The sequence below is a fragment of the Balaenoptera musculus genome, chromosome 8, assembly GCF_009873245.2.
Source record: "Balaenoptera musculus isolate JJ_BM4_2016_0621 chromosome 8, mBalMus1.pri.v3, whole genome shotgun sequence".
Classification (NCBI taxonomy): domain Eukaryota; kingdom Metazoa; phylum Chordata; class Mammalia; order Artiodactyla; family Balaenopteridae; genus Balaenoptera; species Balaenoptera musculus.
The window spans coordinates 96,686,056-96,708,713 of NC_045792.1; the positions used below are offsets into that span (position 1 = coordinate 96,686,056).

Here is a 22,658-nt window from a genome sequence, read left to right on the forward strand (position 1 = left end):
AAATTTAAAAATATATGTTTCTTCAATTTCTCTAGGCAAATTCATTTTTCTCTTCACTTGGAGATTCAGGGAGTGATTAAATTTTTATGTTATTTTTCTCCCCAAATACCAAACTAATGTATTTCAGATACATTTTTTTAAACTTAAGTATAATTAATTTACAATGTTGTATTAGTTTCAAGTGTATAGCAAAGTGATTCAGTTATACATATTTATCTATATCTATATATTCATATTCTTTCTCAGATTCTTTTCCATTATAGGTTATTACAAGATACTGAGTATAGTTCCTTGTGCTATACAGTAGGTCCTTGTTGTTTATCTATTTTATATATAGTAGTGTGTATATGTTAATACCAAACTCCTAATTTATCTGCCACCCCTGCCCTGTTACATTTGTACACAGGGTGGTGTAAGAAGGACCAAACCATGACAGAATATACCTTATCATAATACTGCAGCCTGGGGGTGGACACAATCTCCCCATCCTCTGAATGGATCAAGCGATCTAAGAATTCCTCTTTGCCCACTTCAGATGCTGCCTGGCAGAAACATTCCAGAGCCTGGAAAAATAGAAGAATACAAAATGACTTATGATAGACTGTTCCACTTCTAGGTGCTATAAGTCAAGGGTTCTTGTACCAAGGAAAACCAAAAAAGAAATAAAATTATTTAAGATCATTGACTGCATTTGCAGTTTCTGTCATATCTAAATTCTCTCTGATGCATTATTTAATATTTCCTTTAATTTATCTAACTTTTTAACTTAAATGCTGTTAGTTAAAAAGTAAACTTTAATAAGAAAATTGACGGATAAATGTGATACACCAACTGTAGCAACATGTTAACAATTGTAGAATTTGAGTGGGGGGTATATGATTGTTTAGTATGAAAGTCTTTGAACTTTTCTTTATGTGTGAAAAGCTCCATAACAGGATGTCAAGAAAAAATTAGAAATGTAAACTACCATAATGGGAAGAAAACCAGCATAAAAAAAAGATATAGGACTTCCCAGGTGGTGCAGTGGTTAAGAATCCGCCTGCCAATGTGGGGGACACAGGTTCGAGCCCTGGTCCGGGAAGATCCCACATGCCGCAGAGCAACTAAGCCCGTGCGCCACAACTACTGAGCCTGCACTCTAGAGCCTGCGAGCCACAACTACTGAGCTTAGAGCCCTTGCTCTGCAACAGAAGAAGCCACTGCAATGAGAAGCCCGTGCACCGCAACGAAGAGCAGCCCCCGCTCGCCACCACTAGAGAAAGCCCACGCAGCAACGAAGACCAAACGCAGCCAAAAATAAATTAAAAAAAAAAAAAAGATATAATAAAAAGTGTAATTGAGAAATAAATTTTATTTGCAAAAACGCATCCCTAAAAATACCTGCACAGGGGCAGGAGGGTTTTAATGTTTTCTTCTTCATATTTTCCTGTGTCCTAAGTAATCTGCAAAGTACATGAAGCTAAACGGTCCCCACAGGTATATCATGCCCCTTGTTGGCACTATTAGTCTTCTGTATCTTTATCTGGAGGATTCTGTGCCTCCCATTCCCTCACTTAGATGGAAGCTAAGTGCTCTCCTTGCACTAAGGTTTGCTCATCTTTCAAATGCAGTTTACCTTCTGTCCCTCTCCTGTAACCAGGTAGCACCGTCCCAGCATAAATCGACAGGAACCAACATTGACTTGACACCAGGGATGTAGCAGTTGAATATAATCCTTAAAGGCATAAAAGATGTTTTCTGATTAGAGAATAAGTATTCCTTAAGGAGATACTCATTTCCAAGTTCTTCACAGAGGGAGAGAAGATAGTGGTCAATCAACACAAAAAAGTCGTATTTCCAGAAATCATCTGGAGATTAAAACCGAATCCTGTTAATCCATTCTTATACTAGGTTATTAGACACTCTAAGAAAGCAAACAGGACTGCAGTAACACTAACACATGTAAACAAACATGCACTTTCCATCTTGGCAATTTTCCAACTTTTGGTATTTACTGGTTCAACTGACTACATTCCAGTGAAGGATTTATATGAAGACAATGGTATGTTTTCTTACTATAAAGAGATGCAATAAAGAGAACTAACAAAGAAATACTCTATAAAAAATTGTTAGGAATGATACTGCCAAGAGGGAAGTAAAGAAAATCTCTCTGGGGTATGTTTCAGTGTAAATGAGTGTACATTATTGTGGTTCTTACTATCAGCCCAATTAAAATGCAGGAAACATTTACAAAGAAGAAAGTCCCAGAAATCCCATTCTTTACAAGAATGACTGTCCTGAAATGTTCAACAGTACTCACCTGCAGTTGTACATACTGACAATTTCCCATCAAACATTCTAGAAAGAGGCAACCAGGATTGCCAGGCCATCTAGTCATTGGTTAAGGAGATTATTTACTGTTTTGGCAAAACTTAAATATATCAATACATGTTAGGCATCAAACTCCATGAAATGGCTTAATTTTTAAAAAGAAGGTAAAGAGGGGCTTCTCTGGTGGCACAGTGGTTAAGAATCCTCCTGCCAGCGCAGGGGACACGGGTTCGAGCCCTGTTCTGGGAAGATCCCACATACCACGGAGCAACTAAGCCCCTGCACCACAACTACTGAGCCTGCGCTCTAGAGCCCGCGAGCCACAACTACTGAAGCCTGCATGCCTAGAGCCCATGCTCTGCAACAAGAGAAGCCACCGCAATGAGAAGCCCACGCACCGCAACAAAGAGTAGCCCCTGCTCGCCGCAAGTACAGAAAGCCCGCGCACAGCAATGAAGACCCACTGCAACCAGAAATAAAAATTTTTTAAAAATTAATTAATTTGTTAAAAAAAAGGTAAAGGGAAGGTGGCATGGCACACGTCCTTTCTACGTAATTATGTAACTTTAATGTTAGACAAGCATAGTGGAAAGGTTAGATACTAGGAACCTAGTCACCTAGATTGGAGCTCAATTAACAATGGACTAAAGCATGTATTTCATCCCTGGGTGGTCACTTCTAATTCTAGCTAGTATATTGCACAAGCATACTATGCCAGTGGATACACAGTACCTAACACAGCGCCTGGCATACAGAGCCATTCAATAAATATTTGATGAATGTATGTTTTAAAAGAGATCTAGGGCTTCCCTGGTGGCACAGTGGTTAAGAATCTGCCTGCCAATGCAGGTGACACGGGTTCGAGCCCTGGCCTGGAAGATCCCATATGCCGCGGAGCAACTAAGCCCGTGTGCCACAACTACCGAGCCTGCACTCTGGAGCCCGTGAGCCACAACTACTGAAGCCTGCACACCCTAGAGCCCGTGCTCCACAACAGGAGAAGCCACTGTGATGAGAAGCCCGCGCACCGCAACGAACAGTAGCCCCCGCTCACCGCAACGAGAGAAAGCCCGCGTTCAGCAACAAAGACCCAACGAAGAGTAGCAACGAAGAGTAGCCCCCGCTCACCGCAAGGAGAGAAAGCCCGCGTTCAGCAACAAAGACCCAACGCAGCCAAAAATTAAAAAATAAAATAATAAATAAATTATAAAAAAAAAAAAAAAGAGAGATCTAGGTATCAAATGTGTGTGCACCAATAAAATCTGGCTCAACTCCTGAGCAAAAAAAAAATTAAAAGAAAATAAAAATTGAGATATCTGAAAATAAATATCATCTCTTGTTGGGAGGATAAGCACCCAACCTCATTAAAAATCTTCATTACACAGGCAGAATATTACTGAATCTTAGACTATTTGGATAAAAGAAACCATTCAACTGGCTTTTAAATGAAAGGATACAAAAGCTGCAATAAATAATTGGTAATTGCAGTAATCATCTCAGGCCAGTTCAACCCAGTCTGGCTTAGAGGTGCCTTTGGTTGAGAGAACAGATGAGATATAATGTGTTTTCTTGCAATTTCTTGGAAGAATAACTCCACAATTGTCTGAGGGCTAGATACTTAAAAATAAAAAGTTTTAACAGTCACCAACTTGTGATAGTAGTATCAATTTTCAATTAAGACAGTCTACCGATTCATTTTATGCCTGTAACAAAGAACATTTTTTATTTCAAATATAAAATGCATCACTGGTGTAATCAATGCCAACATAAATAAAAGCAATCTGTAAACTATGAAGTACTATATAAATGCAATAAAAAAACCACTTAACATTGTAGTCATTCCTTTTCTCTAGAAAGTGTTTCCAGTAAGTACAGTCCTAAGATTCTAAGTTTTATACCAAAACAATAGAAAATAAATTCTCCAGAATGGTTCTCCAGCATGAGAGAGGGCTCCTTTTGAATATTTGCTGATGAAGACAAGATTACAAAGGCTATATGAACTTCGCAAATTAAAAAAAAGATTTTGTTGAATTAATCACTGGAGTGTCAATATACAATGGAAAAGCAGCAGTGCATATAAACACATGCGATACCCTTCATTTATGTCTGATCTAGGGTTACACCTGCACAAACCTCTTGTCACAACCAGAGGTCTCAGGACACAGCTTGCTTGTACCCTCTCAAAGTGAAAGCACAGCCTAACTGACCTTTCCAAAGCAAAGGTGGCAAAAGACCACTTTAATGAATATGCAATAAATGCCAAACTTGAAATCAAATGCTTACCAAACTTATTTGCCATTAAAGCACCAGAGTCAGTTAGTTCCAGTACTGATAAATGTTGAAGATTAGACTCCCTGTGAGGAAAAGGAAAACAAAAAAACAACAGCTCAATAAATTCTCCTATGCTAAACATTACTTCAACAAGTTAGCCTATCAAGAACACTGTCAATTTTATTAACAAATTACACATGAAAGCTCCATTGAAAGCACAAAAAAATCTGGAAAATGACCCATGGTTTAGATTGTTGCCCATCGTATCATTCAGTGATCCTTCAATGAGAAGCCAGAGCAGAAATTTCTTAAGACCTCCATGCCATGAAAATCTTTCCCTTGCCAGAAAAAACAAAATGGCTTATCTAATTGAAATGTGAGTCTTGTAGGTACATATTGAATTTTCTTTCTTCTTTTGGCTATAAAGAATCTCAGCCTACCCTTAATAACTAGCACATTTTTATGTGTGGTCTAACCTTCCCCATGACCTCATCTTATTATTCTGCCTTCAACAGGATTTGTCTTTGCATTATACATACACATATATAATAATAAATATATATTTATTATTTTCATCTTAGAAGTTGCCTTTAACCTTTATAAAATGAAGTATCTGAAAGCTCTGAATTTTAAAGGCATATCACTGCTATAGCATAACTTTAAAATTTTTTTTCTTTCAGACAATGGAAAAAATAATTAAGCTCACAATTTATTTCTAAAATAATTAGAACAATGAAACTCACAGTGTGTCAACTGGAACATCAGTTGCCAAGCACTGACTTCCCCACTTAATGAGGTAATAAGATAAGAGTAGGGGAGCTGTTCGATGTAGTAGGTCTTGCTGAGCTTGAAAGAGCTGACCAGCTCCCAAAATCACCTATACAGGGTGGGTGGGTGGGTGGGTGGGTAAGACAGTAAATAGCAATTAGTAATGATAACTCTTAGGTTCAGGTGGAGGTAAAATAAAATAAACACAGTTACAAAGGGCATACATAAAAGCAAAACACACACATACATAGAAGCAACACACGTATTACATTTTGGGGTAGCAGGCGGCAAAAATATCTACCCATTTAACAGTACAAAATAATAAAAAATAGCTCACCATGTCATGGGAGCTGATGGTGAAAAAGAAAACAACAACAAACAGCTTAACTTTCATTAAATCTGTAGGTTCAGGACTCAAGAAGAGTAACAAGGAAATCTAAGTCCTTTCTTAAGCTTCTGGTCTTGGGTAAAAATAGGTATGACCATTAGAGGAAAATTTTACAAGAATACCGAAAGTTTTAAAAATGTGCATAACTTTGGGACTTCTCTGGCGGTCCAGTGGTTAAGACTCCGCGCTTCCACTGTGGGGTGCACGGGTTCATCGATCCCTGGTCGGGGAACTAAGATCCGTATGCCACGCGGCGTGGCCGAAAAGAAAAAAAAATGTGCGTTAACTTATGACCAATCAATTCTAGTTCTTAGAATTCATCCTGGAGATATAGTCAAAGGGGTACAGAAAGTTCTATCTATAAGGGGAAAACTGGCAACAACCTGGATGGCCACAGGATTGGCTGAATAAATTAAAATTATAGTAGGTAACTATTAAAAATAATGTTGTATAAAAATACTTAGTAACATGTGAACATGCTGGTGAGATTTGTAAAGAGGAAGAATAAAAACAACCAGATTCCAAAAAATAATATATAGCATATACTAATTTTCTAATAAAATTTAAAAACTATTTGCAGAGAAAAAAAATGGGTGTATAACAAAATGTAAATAGCGGGACTTCCCTGGTCCAGTGGGTAAGACTCCACGCTTCCAATGTAGGGGGCCTGGCTTTGATCCCTGGTTGGGGAACTAGATCCTGCAGGCATGCTGCAACTAAGAGTCCGCATGCAGCAACTAAAAGATCCCGCATGCCTCAACGAAGGCCCAGAGCAGCAAAATAAATAAATAAATAAATATTTTTTAAAAAAATGTAATAGTGGTTATCATTGGGTAGAAGATTACAGATGAATTCCTTGGTGGTCCAGTGGTTAGAACTCAGGCTTTCACTGCCAGAGTCTGGGTTCAATCCCTGGTTGGGGAACTAAGATCCTGCAAGCCATGCGGCAAACAAACAAACAAAAATACCCCCAAAAACCTGAAGAAATGGAAGAATCTACAAAGATTAAAAAGAACTTTGTTAGTAAGGGCTGCCCGAAGTGACAGACTCTCAGGAAAGGTTCCTGTTTCTCCTTGGTGGTCCTAAACAAATCATCTTCCTAAATGTTTTTTCCTTATTTTTACCTGAAATTCTGCCATTAGCAATGTATTTGAGTTAATAAATTCTGATTTAAAAAGTATAAATATCCCTGGGAGCCCCGAAGGCCTTTCAGTTATTTATACATTAACATGAATTAGTTTAATTAGATTGCTTCCTTGTCAGGTTTAGATGAGTGAGATAAATGGGACTTCTGACAGTGGGCAGAAAGGTAATTTTTGAACATAAAACATTCAGTAGCAGGGGAGAAGAGGGCAGTAGTATGGCAACAAGAGTCTGGTGGCCTAAGGGGAATACAATGGAAAAGGATGCAGAGAATGGAGTTAGGAGGACCCTCAAAACAAACTCTATAATCTTAAAACTGCTTAGGGTAAATCCTGTACTGCAGAAAAAGAGAAGTTCTTTTTCTTCTTCTTCCCCTCTCCTCCACACTAAATGGTACCCTGCTATCACATCCAAAGTTGTACTAATAATACTACATTTTGGGAGAGCCACCCTAGGAAATTATCCCACCATTATATATACAAAGGTTAAGAGTAAAACAACCTGCTTCATATATGTTCTTAATCTGTAATTTTAGGTTATCATGTTTACTCATTCTTAATTCAACATGTATTTATAGAGTACCTACTAAGGGCCAAGCATGGGGGATAGAGCAGTGAACAAAGACAGAAGTCTCTGTGCTCTCAGAGCTGACATTCTGCTATGTGCCTGTAGGTCAAGAAGAGGTTTCAGATGTTACAAGCTTTCCCTCAAGTAGTACTTACTGCATCTCCTAGCCTCATTAGTAGCTGCTGTAAGATCAAGAGGTCTCGGCAGATGAGGAAGCGAGTACTGGCAATTTTACACACACTTCTGCACACAATACGCCCTGCTGTGCTACTACCATAGAGCTGGGAAAGATTCATTCGAATAGTCAAAGGCTGAGCTGTAATTAAAAAAAAAAAACAAAACAGTTAAATGTATCACTGTTTTCTCTAAATCAGAGAGGTACATTTGTTGTTTTGTCATTTACCTGGATTGAATCCCTTTTCCATTTCCACTTCTGTTTCATAATCCATTTCCCGTATAAGAAGTCCAATGGCATGGGTTGGGTTCCTAATCTCTTGTAGTTTACTACAAATATCCTCCATCACATTGTCTCTATAAGGAAATTAGAAAACTCCTATTACTACCGAGAATATATAAGATAGACTCTATATGCCATATAAGCTAAATGCTCTGTGCAACAGGAAAACCAGCCATACAATAAAGGAGCAGAGATAATCACTCTGGTGTACAAGATATTTACACTCCATGTAGCAAATTTTCCCTCATTTGTTTTTTGGAAATGACAGACAAAATGAATGTGAGAAAAATACTTTTACATTTTAGAATTTATAGCTCAGTTAATAGCCAGACCATAATTCATGAATCTGTTTCCAAACCTGAATTCATGTATTAGATTTTCTGTTTAAAAGCTGAAATACCTACTTAGAATCATGGCAACTCACTTTAACTTTAAGCCTCTACTTTGTACACACTTGAGTGTACATTAAAAACCTGATTTTGGGGGCTTCCCTGGTGGCGCAGTGGTTAAGAATTCGCCTGCCAATGCAGGGGACACGGGTTCGAGCCCTGGTCCTGGAAGATCCCACATGCCGCGGAGCAACTAAGCCCGTGAGCCACAACTACTGAGCCCACGCGCCGCATCTACTGAAGCCTGCGTGCTCTAGAGCCTGTGCTCCGCAACAAGCCACCACAATGAGAAGCCCGCGCACCGCAACGAAGACCTAATGCAGCCAATAAATAAATAAACAAATAAATAAATAAATAAATAAAATTGTTAAAAAAAAAACACACACAAAAAAACCCTGATTTTGGCACTAAGAACTGCTAAATTTCCATTAGGAAATGGACTTTACCCTAAATTCTCCTTACACATCAATAGTGATCAAATCTTCCAGAATCTGTTCTGCTGCCTTTTCTGGAGACTGTAGGTTGTAACAACTCATTTCCATCATTACTGACATATCCATAGTTACTGACTCTCCAATCAGCCGAAGGCATTTTATGAGACATACGACATCCCGAGCAACATCCACATCTATAAGCAAGAGAAAGTTGACATTCATGTCTCAAGCCAATGAAGAGCTGCTAGCTAATATTATATTAAATTAAAATATTAATAATTAAATGCCAGGTATCTATCTGAGGTCTTAAAGATGTTTAGGCCTCTTCAGTTTCCCCTAAAATATCTACAGTGTGGTAAATTGGCCAGGAAAGATCACAGTGGAAATCAATGTTTTCTGCATTCATTTGAAAGAAAGCATAGGGTTCATGGCGGAAAGGGCTTAAATACGGACATAACAATTACTATTACCATCAGATATGGTTGTCTCATCCTCTGTCAAAAGATTCTCATCAGGTAGGAGATATAAATGATCCACTAAGGAGGAAGGCACAAGGAAAGACAGGTACCCCTGGAAATACAAATCTTCCAGTTACATTTTTTTTTCAGTGAATGTTTAAAGATAAAAAATAGTTGAGACCTGAATCTTATCATGAGCTAACCCCAGACAAATCCAAATTAAGGGACACTCTACCAAACAACAGGCGTAGTCTTCAAAAAAAATGTCAATGTCATGAAAGACAAAGAAAGGCTGACAACAGCTGGAGATTAAGCTAAAGAAACCTGACAACTAAATATATGCAAGATCTTGGATTGGATCCCAGATCAAGAATAAAAATTGTAAGCACAACTGGTAAAATCTGAATATAAACTGTATAATATTATATCAATATCAAACTGCCTGATCTTTAAATTGTGCTGTGGTTATATAAGAATACCCTTGTGCTTAGATACATTTACACTAAAATGTGTAAGGATTAAGGGGAATGATGTTTACAACTAACTCTCAAGTGGCTCAGGAAGAAAAAAACATATCTATAGAAAGAAAAAAAGCAATGGAAGTTAATGAACAGTGAATCTGGTTGAAGAGTATACAGAAGTTCTCTGCATTACTCTTGTAACTTTTAAATTAGAAATCACTTCAATAAAAAACAAGATGCAAAAAAGTATAAATAATGCAGAAGAATATTTAAACAAAAATGAACTATAATTTTAGGACCCCCGCCCAACAAAAAACCCACCAAAATCCTAAAAGCTAACTACAATATACAATAGACACTACATTCTGAAAGACCCACTGAACAGTCTAAAGGAGTTCTTCTGTTATGTTTCTGCTCTCTTACTTTTTTCAGCAGGCACACCATGTTTGTGTGTGGATTCAAATGTAGGGCAAGAGGATGAGAAAGGGCTTCTTGATACTGAAGACAACAAGCATAGAACTTGCACCAGAATTCCTGTTGTAAATTTCGGAACTCTTCCTGGGAAAATTCATACTCTGTTACACTTCCTTGGAGCTGGCAACGAAAAAAAAAAAAGAAACTCTTGATACCATTTGGGATCTTTCTCCCCCCAAAACATAATTGTTTAATATCATTTTACTAAGCTATAGGCAAATGAATATCCCTTATGCATTACATGCCATAGACTAATTAAAAGGTTTAGACATTTATATTTCTTACTAACAAGGTCCAGTGAACAATTTGAACAGTTTCTCAGTACCAATCTGCTCCATAGGGAGATGAGAGAAATTATCATTCTTTCTTTACCCAAACCTTACCTCACTTTCAACAGCTAAAGTAACTTCTTTCTTTAGTTCATTCCAGGAGAGATCTAAATTCCTGTCAGTTCCTCGACAGAAAATCTAAAAATAAAACAGGCACAAAGAGACACTTTAGAGTATCACATGATACTAAAAACTGAATGAAAAATACTCCAGGTCAGAAGATACTGAGGTAATATACCATACAATAGAGACTGGACATGCCTGAAACACACATTTACTCTTAACATTGTGCAAATAATTTCTTTTTATAAATTGATTGATTGATTGATTGATTGATTGATTGCCTGCATTGGGTCTTCGTTGCTGCCCGTGGGCTTTCTCTGGTTGTGGTGAGTGGGGCTACTCTTTTTTGGGGTGCTCGGGCTTCTCATTGTGGTAGCTTCTCCTGTTGTGGAGCACGGGCTCTAGGCACATGGGCTTCAGTAGTTGTGGCTTGCGGGCTCTAGAGCGCAGGCTCAGTAGTTGTGGCGCACGGGCTTAGTTGCTCCACAGCCATGTGGGATCTTCCCGGACCTGTGTCCCCTGCATTGGCAGGCGGATTCTTACCCACTGCGCCACCAGGGAAGTCCTGTACAAATAACTTCTAATTGTGAAATCATAGCAACTTTGAAATAGTTTCTATAGTCCAGAATAAACTGTAGAAGCTCATGAATCTGTAAGAATTATAATTGGGTACATCTGGATCATTACAAAAAGCAAAAGGAAACATAATGGCTATTGCTTAGCTGGAGGAAGATATAAGATGTTGCCAAATATATACATCCTGACTGGCACAAAGGTGAGCTAGAGTAGTGGTGGGGTAGGTCACTCTAGTGGGAATGATTCTCCTAAGGCAAAGCTTATGAGCAACGCCTTACTGATTATTCAATATCTCCGTGTGCAAGAGATACCATGAGAAATCATACATGTGATTACTGTTAATAAGGGCTGGGGCTTCCCTGGTGGTGCAGTGGTTAAGAATCCGCCTGCCAATGCAGGGGACACAGGTTCAAGCCCTGGCCCGGGAAGATCCCACATGCCGCGGAGCAACTAAGCCCGTGCGCCACAACTACTGAGCCTGCACTCTAGAGCCTGTGAGCCACAACTACTGAGCCGGCGTGCCACAACTACTGAGCCCGCGTGCCTACAGCCCGTGCTCTGCAACGAGAGAAGCCACTGCAATGAGAAGCCCGCGCACCGCAACGAAGAGTAGCCCCTGCTCACCGCAACTAGAGAAAGCCCACGCACAGCAATGGAGACCCAACACAGCCAAAAATGAAAAAAATAAATAAATAAATTAAAAAAAAAAGAAGGGCTGATGAGATGAAAGAAATAATACCTTAGAAGAAAATGACCATGTCATCCTGGAGTTTTATTAGAGAGAAAACAGAAAACATAGAATAGCCAGATATTTAAGAATGTACCTAGAAGAAAAGTCAAGGATCTGGAAACCATATCACCTGAGAGAAAGTTAAGGAACTGGGTATATTTTTAGCCTGCAGAAAGATAACATGGAAGGATTCTTAAAATATTTGAAGGGTTGCTTTATAGAAGAGATATGTTCTATGAAGCTCCCAAAGAAAGATGCCATCTAAACGATGGGGGGTTAAATTTGATCTAATATTGGGATGAACTTTTTTTTTTTTTGGTCGTACTGCACGGCTTGTGGTATCTTAGTTCCCCAACCAGGGATTGAACTTGGGCCCGGGCAGTGAAAGTGCCACGTCCTAACCACAGGACTGCCAGGGAATTCCCAGGGTTGAATTTTTAAGTGGCACAGTTTTGAACAGTAAGTCACAAAAGAGCTGGTGAGAGACTTGTCACTGGAGGCAGACACAACTAGAAGCTGAACAGTCTGTCAGAGAAGCCTCAGAAGGTATTTCTGCTTTGTGTGGGAGGTCAGATCAGGAGATTCTAAGGAACTTTTCAATTCTACGAGTGATTATTCCATTTTAAATTCATGAAGCTAAGTAGCAATTTAAGGAAGCCTAAGTGACTTTAAAGTAAAGAATTCTTTTGGAAAACGTTAAGCATCTCTTAAACCATGTAACTTTGAAGCTCAGATTATTTTCTTGAACCTGAACCAAGTCAGACCTTCACTGTACTAACAAAAGGGTAAAAACAGTACCATCAAACCTACCCAAGAAAACTTCTTTCAAGTATAGAGAGTATATGCAGTGTAGTATGGTATATCTTTTTACAATAGTGTAGGTACAAGTTTCTCTTTTTACTATGGGCATGCTTCACTAGTCATTGGGAAAGTGCCCTTAATCCTATCTCCCCGCCTGGACTCTTGCTATTTTTATGGGAAGAACATTTAAAAAAATTACAATAGCATTTATAAACACATGTATATACAATTGCAAAACTATGTTTGGTGTTAGTATATGCAAAACAACAAAAATTAACAGTAATCATTAATTATATAATAATAGCAATAAAATAAGAGAGTCTTAAATGAACACTAAATATTTTCTCACTGACCTGTAAAGCTTTACATAAAGCTGCATTAATGAATCGCCCTGGTGTAAAAAGACTCTGCAAATACATCTCCTGTTAGAACATTGAAACAAGAATTAGTATCATTCTAAAAAAGATAAAATTTGGAAAAATCTGAATGAACAATTCAACACATTAAAACCAAAGGCTGCATTCCTATTACATGAATGTGGAAATTCTGCCCTTCAGCATTTGAGCAGTAACAAGCGGCAGAGCAGTCATATATTTTCACACTGTGAAGCCTGCAGTGTCTTTGAGTCAACTAGATGTACTACACTGAGAATGCCGTATTCCTCATGGTGCACTTCAGTGGGTTCCACCGGAAAACACAGCTTGTCAAATGCCAATCTTAAATGCAAGAGTTGTATCTAGTTTATTAGTGATAAACACTGGTAAGAGAATAATTAAACTAAGCTGGTTTCTACACCATCCACAAAAGAACTCATATTATGGTTTACATATAAAAGAAAAGGAATTGATAGTAATAGGTATTATATGTGACAAACAAACAAAAAAAATGCAATAAGCTCTCACAAGTGGGGAAATGAAGTAGAGAGAACAAAATGGAAAGTCTCATACTGCCTATGGTCTCATTTTGACCAAATTTTATAAACCAGATTTGCCAATAAGTAGCAAACCTGGATGACCTTCATTCAAATTTCCTTCCTTCTACTGGGAAGATATTTATAAGATGACCAAAATGGAGAAAAACAAGAATTTTAATAATTAGCATGTGATTTTGGCTTTTAGACAAAAGTTAAGTGCCAATAAACTCTTGGGATTAAAAATTTCGCAATATTCAATTTCAGATATTCAAAATGGGTTTTCCAATCCTACAAAGAGTCATTGTTTCAGACCCAGAGCCCATAATCTTTATCTCATTTTAATATTAATGCATCAACTGAAAGTTTTTCTTCCATTTATCTTGAGGATGTCCTTGAAAAACAGGGAAATTGGCCTGTTTTGCTATTGCATTACCTTTTAAAGTTATGTTCGTCATAGCTTATACCTCTTATGTCTAGTTTTTATGCATATATTCACATGGTTAGTATAGTGGACACCTACTGTCTGTGCCTGCCTAGAATCCATTTCCCCTTCTTTTACTAACAAATCCCTTACCTTTCTCTGAAGAACCATTCCTCCCGTACCCATAGCCAACTGACTTCACCCTCCACAACAGCAAGGCCCATGCTGGACATGCTTCTCATGCCAAGCCAGAATATTCTATTCCTTCTGATCAGAGTGACTATGCCAGGAAGTAGCACATGACTAAAGCCAGGCCAGTGTCAACTCCAGGACCTGGAACAGAAGTGCTCTCTTTCCCCTGGGGTTGCTAAGTTCACAGAAGGCAAGCTTGCTCAGAAAGCCTGCCGGACAATAAACCCAACAAGGAGGAAAGCAGAATTGAGACAAAGGAGAGATCAAGCCCTGAAGGCATTGTTCCAGCCATGGCTGAAACCAGGTAACTCTGAACTTCCCAGCAGCACAAGCCAATACATTCAGCTTAAGTCAGTTTGAGGTGGGTTTCTTTCATCTGCAGCTGAAAGAGTTCTGCTAATACAACCGATTCTTCTCAAACTAATGATCAGGGTGAATCATCTCCTTACATAAGATTTTAGCATTGCTTACTCTGGGGTCTTGATCATCTCTGATAATGATTTCTTCCTCTGGCAGAGGCTGCATAAAAACTGGATTCCACTGACCTGCAACATTACTACAGAGAGAAAAAGTACATCAGTCTACATAAAGATGATGAATAAAAATGAAGCTTATGTTGTTGGCAGTATTTGAGCAGGGAGGGTCCCATCATTGAACCTCTGCAACTACTGCTTGATCAATTCTATTAAAAAAGTTTCCAAAAAAAGAAACATATTCATAGCAGAGTCTGGACTATAGAAGTGCTCTTACTTGTTCTAATAGGCACCTTCCCGAAATTAAAACTCTAAACACAAATCTACAAATAATAGGTAACTTTCATTCTGCATTTACCATATGCTACACATTATACTAGGTGCAATTCTAGATACTATTCATGTATACCTTATGATAACTCTTTGAAGGATACATTGCCCTCATTTTTAAGATGTCAAAAGTGAGGTTTAGGGTATCTCACAGCTAGTAAGTTGTACAGCCAGGATTCAAACTCTCACCTGACCGCAGATTCTTTGCTTGAATGCCATCTATAAGGAGTACTCTCTATCTTCTGAGGTGTGGTTCAGGGTCAATCTGGGGGCAACCATTCCTAGAATTCTATTCTAGAATATAGGGTCATGAGAGACCCCCTTGAGCTCAATTAGTTTACAGTTGACTCTTGAACGACATGGGGGGGTTACAGGTGTCGACCCTCTGTGCAGTCAAAAATCCATGTATAACTTAATCAAGCAACTGCAGATCAAACAGTACTGCAGTATTTACTACTGAAAACAATCTGTGTATTAAGTGGACCCCCCACAGTTCAAATCCATGTTGTTTGAGGGTCAACTGCAGTTCCAGGGACGTCAAGCTATGTCCCAGGGAATCCTCCACAGGTGTTTCAGGGACTACACAAGTGTTTGATTCAAAATTTGTTTTTAAATGTATTTGTAACTATTAAAAATGTTAAAATGAATATCAAGTACATTGAAAATATCAGATATTCCAAATATATCTAATATTAGAGTTATCAACATGTTAAATTGTGTTATAATTTTATATTCATAAAATACTGGTTTTGTTATATATTGGAGTTCATTATCTTTTGAAAAAAAAGGGATTCCTGCTTTAAAAAAAAGTTTGAGAGGCACTGTATTTGTCCAATCTACTTCTCATCTCATGAGGAAACTGAGACCCCAAAGGGGCTGCAGTGTCTTTTGGAAGTTGTGGGTATCAGAAATAGTCTTTGCATAGAAACAAAGAAAATGCACAGATTAGAAGCATTTGGGGCCTTTCTCGCTCCCTGGCCATCTTGGCAGCTGCTCTCGGTTGGGGGTGTCCTGCACCTCAGGCAGGAACATGGTGCCCGCCAGGAAGACAAAAAAGCTGCTGGAGTCGATCAACTCTAGGCTCCAACTTGTTATGAAAAGTGGAAAGTATGTGCTTGGATACAAGAAGACTTTGAAAACGATCAGACAAGGCAAAGTGAAACTGGTCATCCTTGCCAACAACTGCCCAGCCTTGGGGAAATCTGAAATAGAGTATTATGCCATGTATCCATCACTACAGTGGCAATAATATTGAACTGGGTACAGCGTGTGGAAAATACTATAGTGTATGCACTCTGGCTATCACTGATGCAGGTGATTCTGATATCATTAGAAGCATGCCAGAACAGACTGGTGAAAAGTAAATCATGCACAACTTTTCTTTAATAAAACCAGGCAGAGCTTGTTTAAAAAAAAAAAGAAGAAGTATTCTGGTTATGTGCTATCTCTCCCAAAAAAGATGGTATTTTCTTCACCTCATTCCAACTCTAAGAATCCTTATTTTGTCCTAAAATCATAGGTAAGAAATAACAAAAAATGAAAAAGAAGGTATGTCAGAAAATAGGCAAACCCGGGTCTGAATCCTTTAACTGCGAACATTTGACTTTTGTTCTACATAAAAAGCTCTCCTTCTTTTCTCAGTATGAATTTGCTCGGGTAAAGCAGAATGACAGAGGGGAGGGACCCGTACTGTTCAAAGTTGATATATTTCACAACTGTCTGGTTCTCAGCACCATGCCACAAGGCCCAGATATCCGTAGAGGTTAAGGCAAAGTCAATCAGTGTCTCCTAGAAGGAAATGTAGGGGGAAAACAAATAAACAAAACCTCTTGTTAAAACAAGAAAGAAAAGGTACTAAGTTATGGTGACTTAAACTTGTATTAGTAGGAGAGGTAAAAGCATGAAAACAAAAGACAGTACCACGTGAACTTGGTAAAATCCAAATGAAATTTTTTTGCATGAAGTTTCATTAAATATTCCATTTTAAGGTTTCAATCCCATTACAACATAGTTAAGTTAGCCAATGTTTCTTTCCTGTACTTCTATGATATTCAAAGGACGACTCAACCTACCTGAGATGTGAATAGTGAGGAAATGTGATCTAGGCTATAGCGGTTATTCTCAGTGCTCACCAACTGGAAAATGCAGAACTGTTAAAACACAAGTGGATAATTCAGTACTTGAAATAACCAACATGCTATTTTTCTATGCAAGACTTACTAGCATTCAGAAGCTAATTTTTTTAAAAAAAGTATGGTAAAATACATGTAGCATTTACCATCTTAACTATTTTTAAGTGTACAGATTAGTAGTATTAAGTATATTCACATTGTTGTGCAACTGAACCCCAAAACTTTTTTTCATTTTTTCAGAACAGAAACCCTGTACTCATTAAATAACTCCCTATTCCCCCTCCCCCCAGCCCCTGGCAACCAGCATTCTACTATGACCTTGACTGCTACATAATGGAATCTTAACAGTATTTGTCTTTTTGGGACTGTACTTTTACTTAGCATAACATCCTCAAGGCTCATCCACGTTGCAGCACGTGTCAGAATTTCCTTCCTTCCTTTCTTTTTTCGGCTGCATGGCATGTGGGATGTGGGATCTTAGTTCCCCGACCAGGGATTGAACCTGCGCCTCCTGCATTGGAAGTGCAGTGTCTTAACCACTGGACCACCAGGGAAGTCCCAGAATTTCCTTCCTTTTTAAAGTTGAATAATATTCCATTTTATATATATACCACATCTTGTTTATCCATTCTTTCATCGATGAAGACTTAGGTTGCTTCCACTTTTTTGGCTACTGGGAATATTGTTGCTATGAACATGGGTGTACAAACATCTCTTAAAGACCCTACTTTAATTCTTTTGGGTATATACCCAGAAGTGGAATTGCTCGACCCTATGGAAATTCTATGACTAATTTTTTGGGGAACTGCCATGCTGTTTCCCATAGTGGCTGCAGCATTTTATATTCCCACCAGTAATGCACAAGGGTTCCAATGTCTCCACATCCTCTCCAACACTTGGTATTTCTGTTTTTTCCCCCCATAGTAGCTATCCTTTTGGGTATGAGGTGGTATCTCACTATGGTGAGAAACCTATTTTTAAGTTTATATTTTTACCAAAGAACCAAAAATAATTTAAAACATACACACAATACAAATCAACTCTAGTCAATCTTCATTAAAAATAAAACCTTATAAACAGCTGGGCAAGATGGCGGAAGAGTAAGACGTGGAGATCACCTTCCTTCCCACAGATACAGTAGAAATACATCTACACGTGGAACTGCTCCTACAGAACACCCACTGAACGCTGGCAGAAGACGTCAGACCTCCCAAAAGGCAAGAAACTCCCCACGGACTTGGGTAGGGCAAAAGAAAAAAGAAATAACAGAGACAAAAGAATAGGGACGGGACCTGCACCAGTGGGAGGGAGCTGTGAAGGAGGAAAGGTTTCCACACACTAGGAAGCCCCTTCGCGGGCAGAGACTGCGGGTGGCAGAGGGGGGAAGCTTCAGAGCCACGGAGGAGAGCGCAGCAACAGGGGTGCGGAGGGCAAAGCGGAGAGATTCCCGCACGGAGTATCGGTGCCGACCAGCACTCACCAGCCCGAGAGGCTTGTCTGCTCAGCCGCCAGGGCAGGCGGGGGCTGGGAGCTGAGGCTCAGGCTGCGGTCGGATCGCAGGGACAGGACTGGGGTTGGCGGTGTGAACACAGCCTGAAGGGGCTAGTGCGCCACAGCTAGCCGAGAGGGAGTCCGGGAAAAAGTCTGCAGCTGCCGAAGAGGCAAGAGACTTTTTCTTGCCTCTTTGTTTCGCTGCACGCAAGGAGAGGGGATTCAGAGCGCCGCCTAAACGAGCTCCACAGACGGGCGCGAGCCGCGGCTATCAGCGCGGACCCCAGAGACGGGCTCGAGCCGCGGCTGTCAGCGCGGACCCCAGAGATGGGCAGGAGACGCTAAGGCTGCTGCTGCCGCCACCAAGAAGCCTGTGTGCGAGCACAGGTCACTCTCCACACCGCCCCTCCCGGGAGCCGGTGCAGCCCGCCACGGCCAGGCTCCCGTGATCCGGGGACAACTTCCCCGGGAGAACAAACGGCGCGCCTCAGGCTGCTGCAACGTCACAACGGCCTCTGCCACCGCAGGCTCGCCCGGCACTCTGTGCCCCTCCCTCCCACCTTCCTGAATGAGCCAGAGCCCCCGAAGCAGCTGCTCCTTTAACCCCGTTCTGTCTGGGCGTGGAACAGATGCCCTCAGGCGACCTACATGCAGAGGCGGGTCCAAATCCAAAGCTGAACCCTGGGAGCTGTATGAACAAAGAAGAGAAAGGGAAATCTCTCCCAGCAGCCTCAGAAGCAGCGGATTAAAGCTCCACAAACAACTTGATGTGCCTGCATCTGTTGAATACCTGAATAGACAACGAATCATCCCAAATTCAGGAGGTGGACTTTGGGAGCAGGATATATTAATTTTTCCCCTTTTCCTTTTTTTGTGAGTGTATATGTGTATGCTTCTGGGTGAGATTTTGTCTGCATAGCTTTGCTTTCACCATTAGTCCTAGGGTTAGGTCCGTCGGTTTTTTTTTTTTTTCTATTTTTACTTAAAAATTTTTTTTTCCTAATAAATGTTTTCTTAATAATTTTTTCCTTATTTTCTATTTTTAGAAATTAAAAAAAAAATTTAAATAAGTTTTTTCATATTTTTTATTTTAAAAAATTAAAAAAAATTTTAATACATTTTTTCTTTTTTTTTTTTTTTTTTTTTTTTTAATATAAATTTATTTATTTCATTTTTGGCTATGTTGAGTCTTCGCTTCTGTGCGAGGGCTTTCTCCAGTTGCGGCAAGCGGGGGCCACTCTTCATCGTGGTGCGCGGGCCTCTCACTATCGTGGCCTCTCTTGTTGCGGAGCACAGGCTCCAGACGCGCAAGCTCAGTAGTTGTGGCTCACGGGCTTAGTTGCTCCGCGGCATGTGGGATCCTCCCAAACCAGGGCTCGAACCCGTGTCCCCTGCATTGGCAGGCAGACTCCCAACCACTGCGCCACCAGGGAAGCCCAATACATTTTTTCTTATTTTTTATTATAAAAAATTAATAAATCTATTTTTAAAAATTAAAAATATTTTTTTCTTAATTTATTCTTAATAATTTTTTTTCTTATTTTTTATTATAATAGCTTTATTTTATTTTATTTTATCCTCTTTCTTTCTTTCTTTCTATTTTTTTCTCCCTTTTATTCTGAGCCGTGTGGATGAAAGGCTCTTGGTGCTCCAGCCAGGCATCAGGGCTGTGCCTCTGAGGTGGGAGAGCCAACTTCAGGACACTGGTCCACAAGAGACCTCCCAGCTCCACGTAATACCAAACGGTGAAAATCTCTCAGAGATCTCCATCTCAACATCAAGACCCAGCTTCATTCAACGACCAGCAAGCTACAGTGCTGGACACCCTATGCCAAACAACTAGCAAGACAGGAACACAGCCCCATCCATTAGCAGAGAGGCTGCCTAAAATCATAAAAAGGCCACAGACACCCCAAAACACACCACCAGACGTGGACATGCCCACCAGAAAGACAAGATCCAACCTCATCCACCAGAACACAGGCACTAGTCCCCTCCACCAGGAAGCCTACACAACCCACTGAACGAACCTTAGCCTGGGGACAGATACCAAAAACAACGGGAACTACGAACCTGCAGCCTGTGAAAAGGAGACCCCAAACACAGTAAGATAAGCAAAATGAGAAGACAAAAAAACACACAGCAGGTGAAGGAGCAGGGTCAAAACACACCAGACCTAACAAATGAAGAGGAAATAGGCAGTCTACCTGAAAAAGAATTCAGAATAATAATAGTAAAGATGATCCAAAATCTTGGAAATAGAATAGACAAAATGCAAGAAACATTTAACAAGGCCGTAGAAGAACTAAAGAGGAACCAAGCAACGATGAAAAACACAATAAATGAAATTAAAAATACTCTAGATGGGATCAATAGCAGAATAACTGAGGCAGAAGAACGGATAAGTGACCTGGAAGATAAAATAGTGGAAATAATTACTGCAGAGCAGAATAAAGAAAAAAGAATGAAAAGAACTGAGGACAGTCTCAGAGACCTCTGGGACAACATTAAACGCACCAACATTCGAATTATAGGGGTCCCAGAAGAAGAAGGGAAAAAGAAAGGGACTGAGAAAATATTTGAAGAGATTATAGTTGAAAACTTCCCTAATATGGGAAAGGAAATAGTTAATCAAGTCCTGGAAGCACAGAGAGTCCCATACAGGATAAACCCAAGGAGAAACACGCCAAGACACATATTAATCAAACTATCAAAAATTAAATATAAAGAAAACATATTAAAAGCAGCAAGGGAAAAACAACAAATAACACACAAGGGAATCCCCATAAGGCTAACAGCTGACCTTTCAGCAGAAACTCTGCAAGCCAGAAGGGAGTGGCAGGATATACTTAAAGTGATGAAGGAGAAAAACCTACAACCAAGGTTACTCTACCCAGCAAGGATCTCATTCAGATTTGATGCAGAAATTAAAACCTTTACAGACAAGCAAAAGCTGAGAGAGTTCAGCACCACCAAACCAGCTTTACAACAAATGCTAAAGGAACTTCTCTAGGCAAGAAACACAGGAGAAGGAAAACACCTACAATAACAAACCCAAAATATTTAAGAAAATGGGAATAGGAACATACATATCGATAATTACCTTAAATGTAAATGGATTAAATGCTCCCACCAAAAGACACAGACTGGCTGAATGGATACAAAAACAAGACCCATATATATGCTGTCTACAAGAGACCCACTTCAGACCTAGAGACACATACAGACTGAAAGTGAGGGGATGGAAAAAGATATTCCATGCAAATGGAAATTAAAAGAAAGCTGGAGTAGCAATTCTCATATCAGACAAAATAGACTTTAAAATAAGGACTATTACAAGAGACAAAGAAGGACACTATATAATGATCAAGGGATCGATCCAAGAACAAGATATAACAATTGTAAATATTTATGCACCCAACATAGGAGCACCTCAATACATAAGGCAAATGCTAACAGCCATAAAAGGGGAAATCGACAGTAACACAATAATAGTAGGGGACTTTAACACCACACTTTCACCAATGGACAGATCATCCAAAATGAAAATAAATAAGGAAACACAAGCTTTAAATGATACATTAAACAAGATGGACTTAATTGATATCTATACGACATTCCATCCAAAAACAACAGAATACACTTTCTTCTGAAGTGGTCATGGAACATTCTCCAGGCTACATCACATCTTGGGTCACAAATCAAGCCAAGGTAAATTTAAGAAAACTGAAATCGTATTAAGTGTCTTTTCCAACCACAATGCTGAGACTAGATATCAATTACAGGAAAAAAGTCTGTAAAACATACAAACACATGGAGGTTAAACAATACACTACTTAATAACCAAGAGATCACTGAAGAAATCAAAGAGGAAATCAAAAAATACCTAGAAACAAATGACAAAGAAAACACGAAGGTAAAGGAGCTGTTACAGTGGAAAAAAAAAAAAAAAAAAAAAAAAGAAAACACGAAGACCCAAAATCTATGGGATGCAGCAAAAGCAGTTCTAAGAGGGAAGTTTATAGCAATACAATCCTACCTCAAGAAAGAAGAAACATCTCAAATAAACAACGTAACCTTATACCTA

At 39.4% G+C, this 22,658-nt stretch overlaps 1 protein-coding gene and 1 pseudogene across 1 annotated transcript in view; one reads left to right on the forward strand and one right to left on the reverse strand.

Moving 5' to 3' along the window:
- NUP160 (nucleoporin 160) overlaps positions 1 to 22,658 on the reverse strand; it is a 68,337-nt gene that overhangs the window by 23,108 nt on the left and 22,571 nt on the right. The window contains exons 8-23 of the mRNA XM_036861640.1: positions 17,021 to 17,098; positions 16,639 to 16,736; positions 14,617 to 14,701; positions 12,973 to 13,041; positions 10,504 to 10,587; positions 10,070 to 10,240; positions 9,198 to 9,297; positions 8,756 to 8,921; positions 7,851 to 7,978; positions 7,603 to 7,763; positions 5,325 to 5,458; positions 4,594 to 4,664; positions 3,768 to 3,927; positions 2,300 to 2,369; positions 1,616 to 1,714; positions 444 to 563 (exon numbers count right to left, since the gene is read on the reverse strand). Of these exons, the coding sequence (XP_036717535.1) occupies positions 444 to 563; positions 1,616 to 1,714; positions 2,300 to 2,369; positions 3,768 to 3,927; positions 4,594 to 4,664; positions 5,325 to 5,458; positions 7,603 to 7,763; positions 7,851 to 7,978; positions 8,756 to 8,921; positions 9,198 to 9,297; positions 10,070 to 10,240; positions 10,504 to 10,587; positions 12,973 to 13,041; positions 14,617 to 14,701; positions 16,639 to 16,736; positions 17,021 to 17,098 (1,794 nt within the window). The remainder of the gene's footprint in view (positions 1 to 443; positions 564 to 1,615; positions 1,715 to 2,299; positions 2,370 to 3,767; positions 3,928 to 4,593; positions 4,665 to 5,324; positions 5,459 to 7,602; positions 7,764 to 7,850; positions 7,979 to 8,755; positions 8,922 to 9,197; positions 9,298 to 10,069; positions 10,241 to 10,503; positions 10,588 to 12,972; positions 13,042 to 14,616; positions 14,702 to 16,638; positions 16,737 to 17,020; positions 17,099 to 22,658) is intronic.
- LOC118899742 lies at positions 15,748 to 16,629 on the forward strand (annotated as a pseudogene).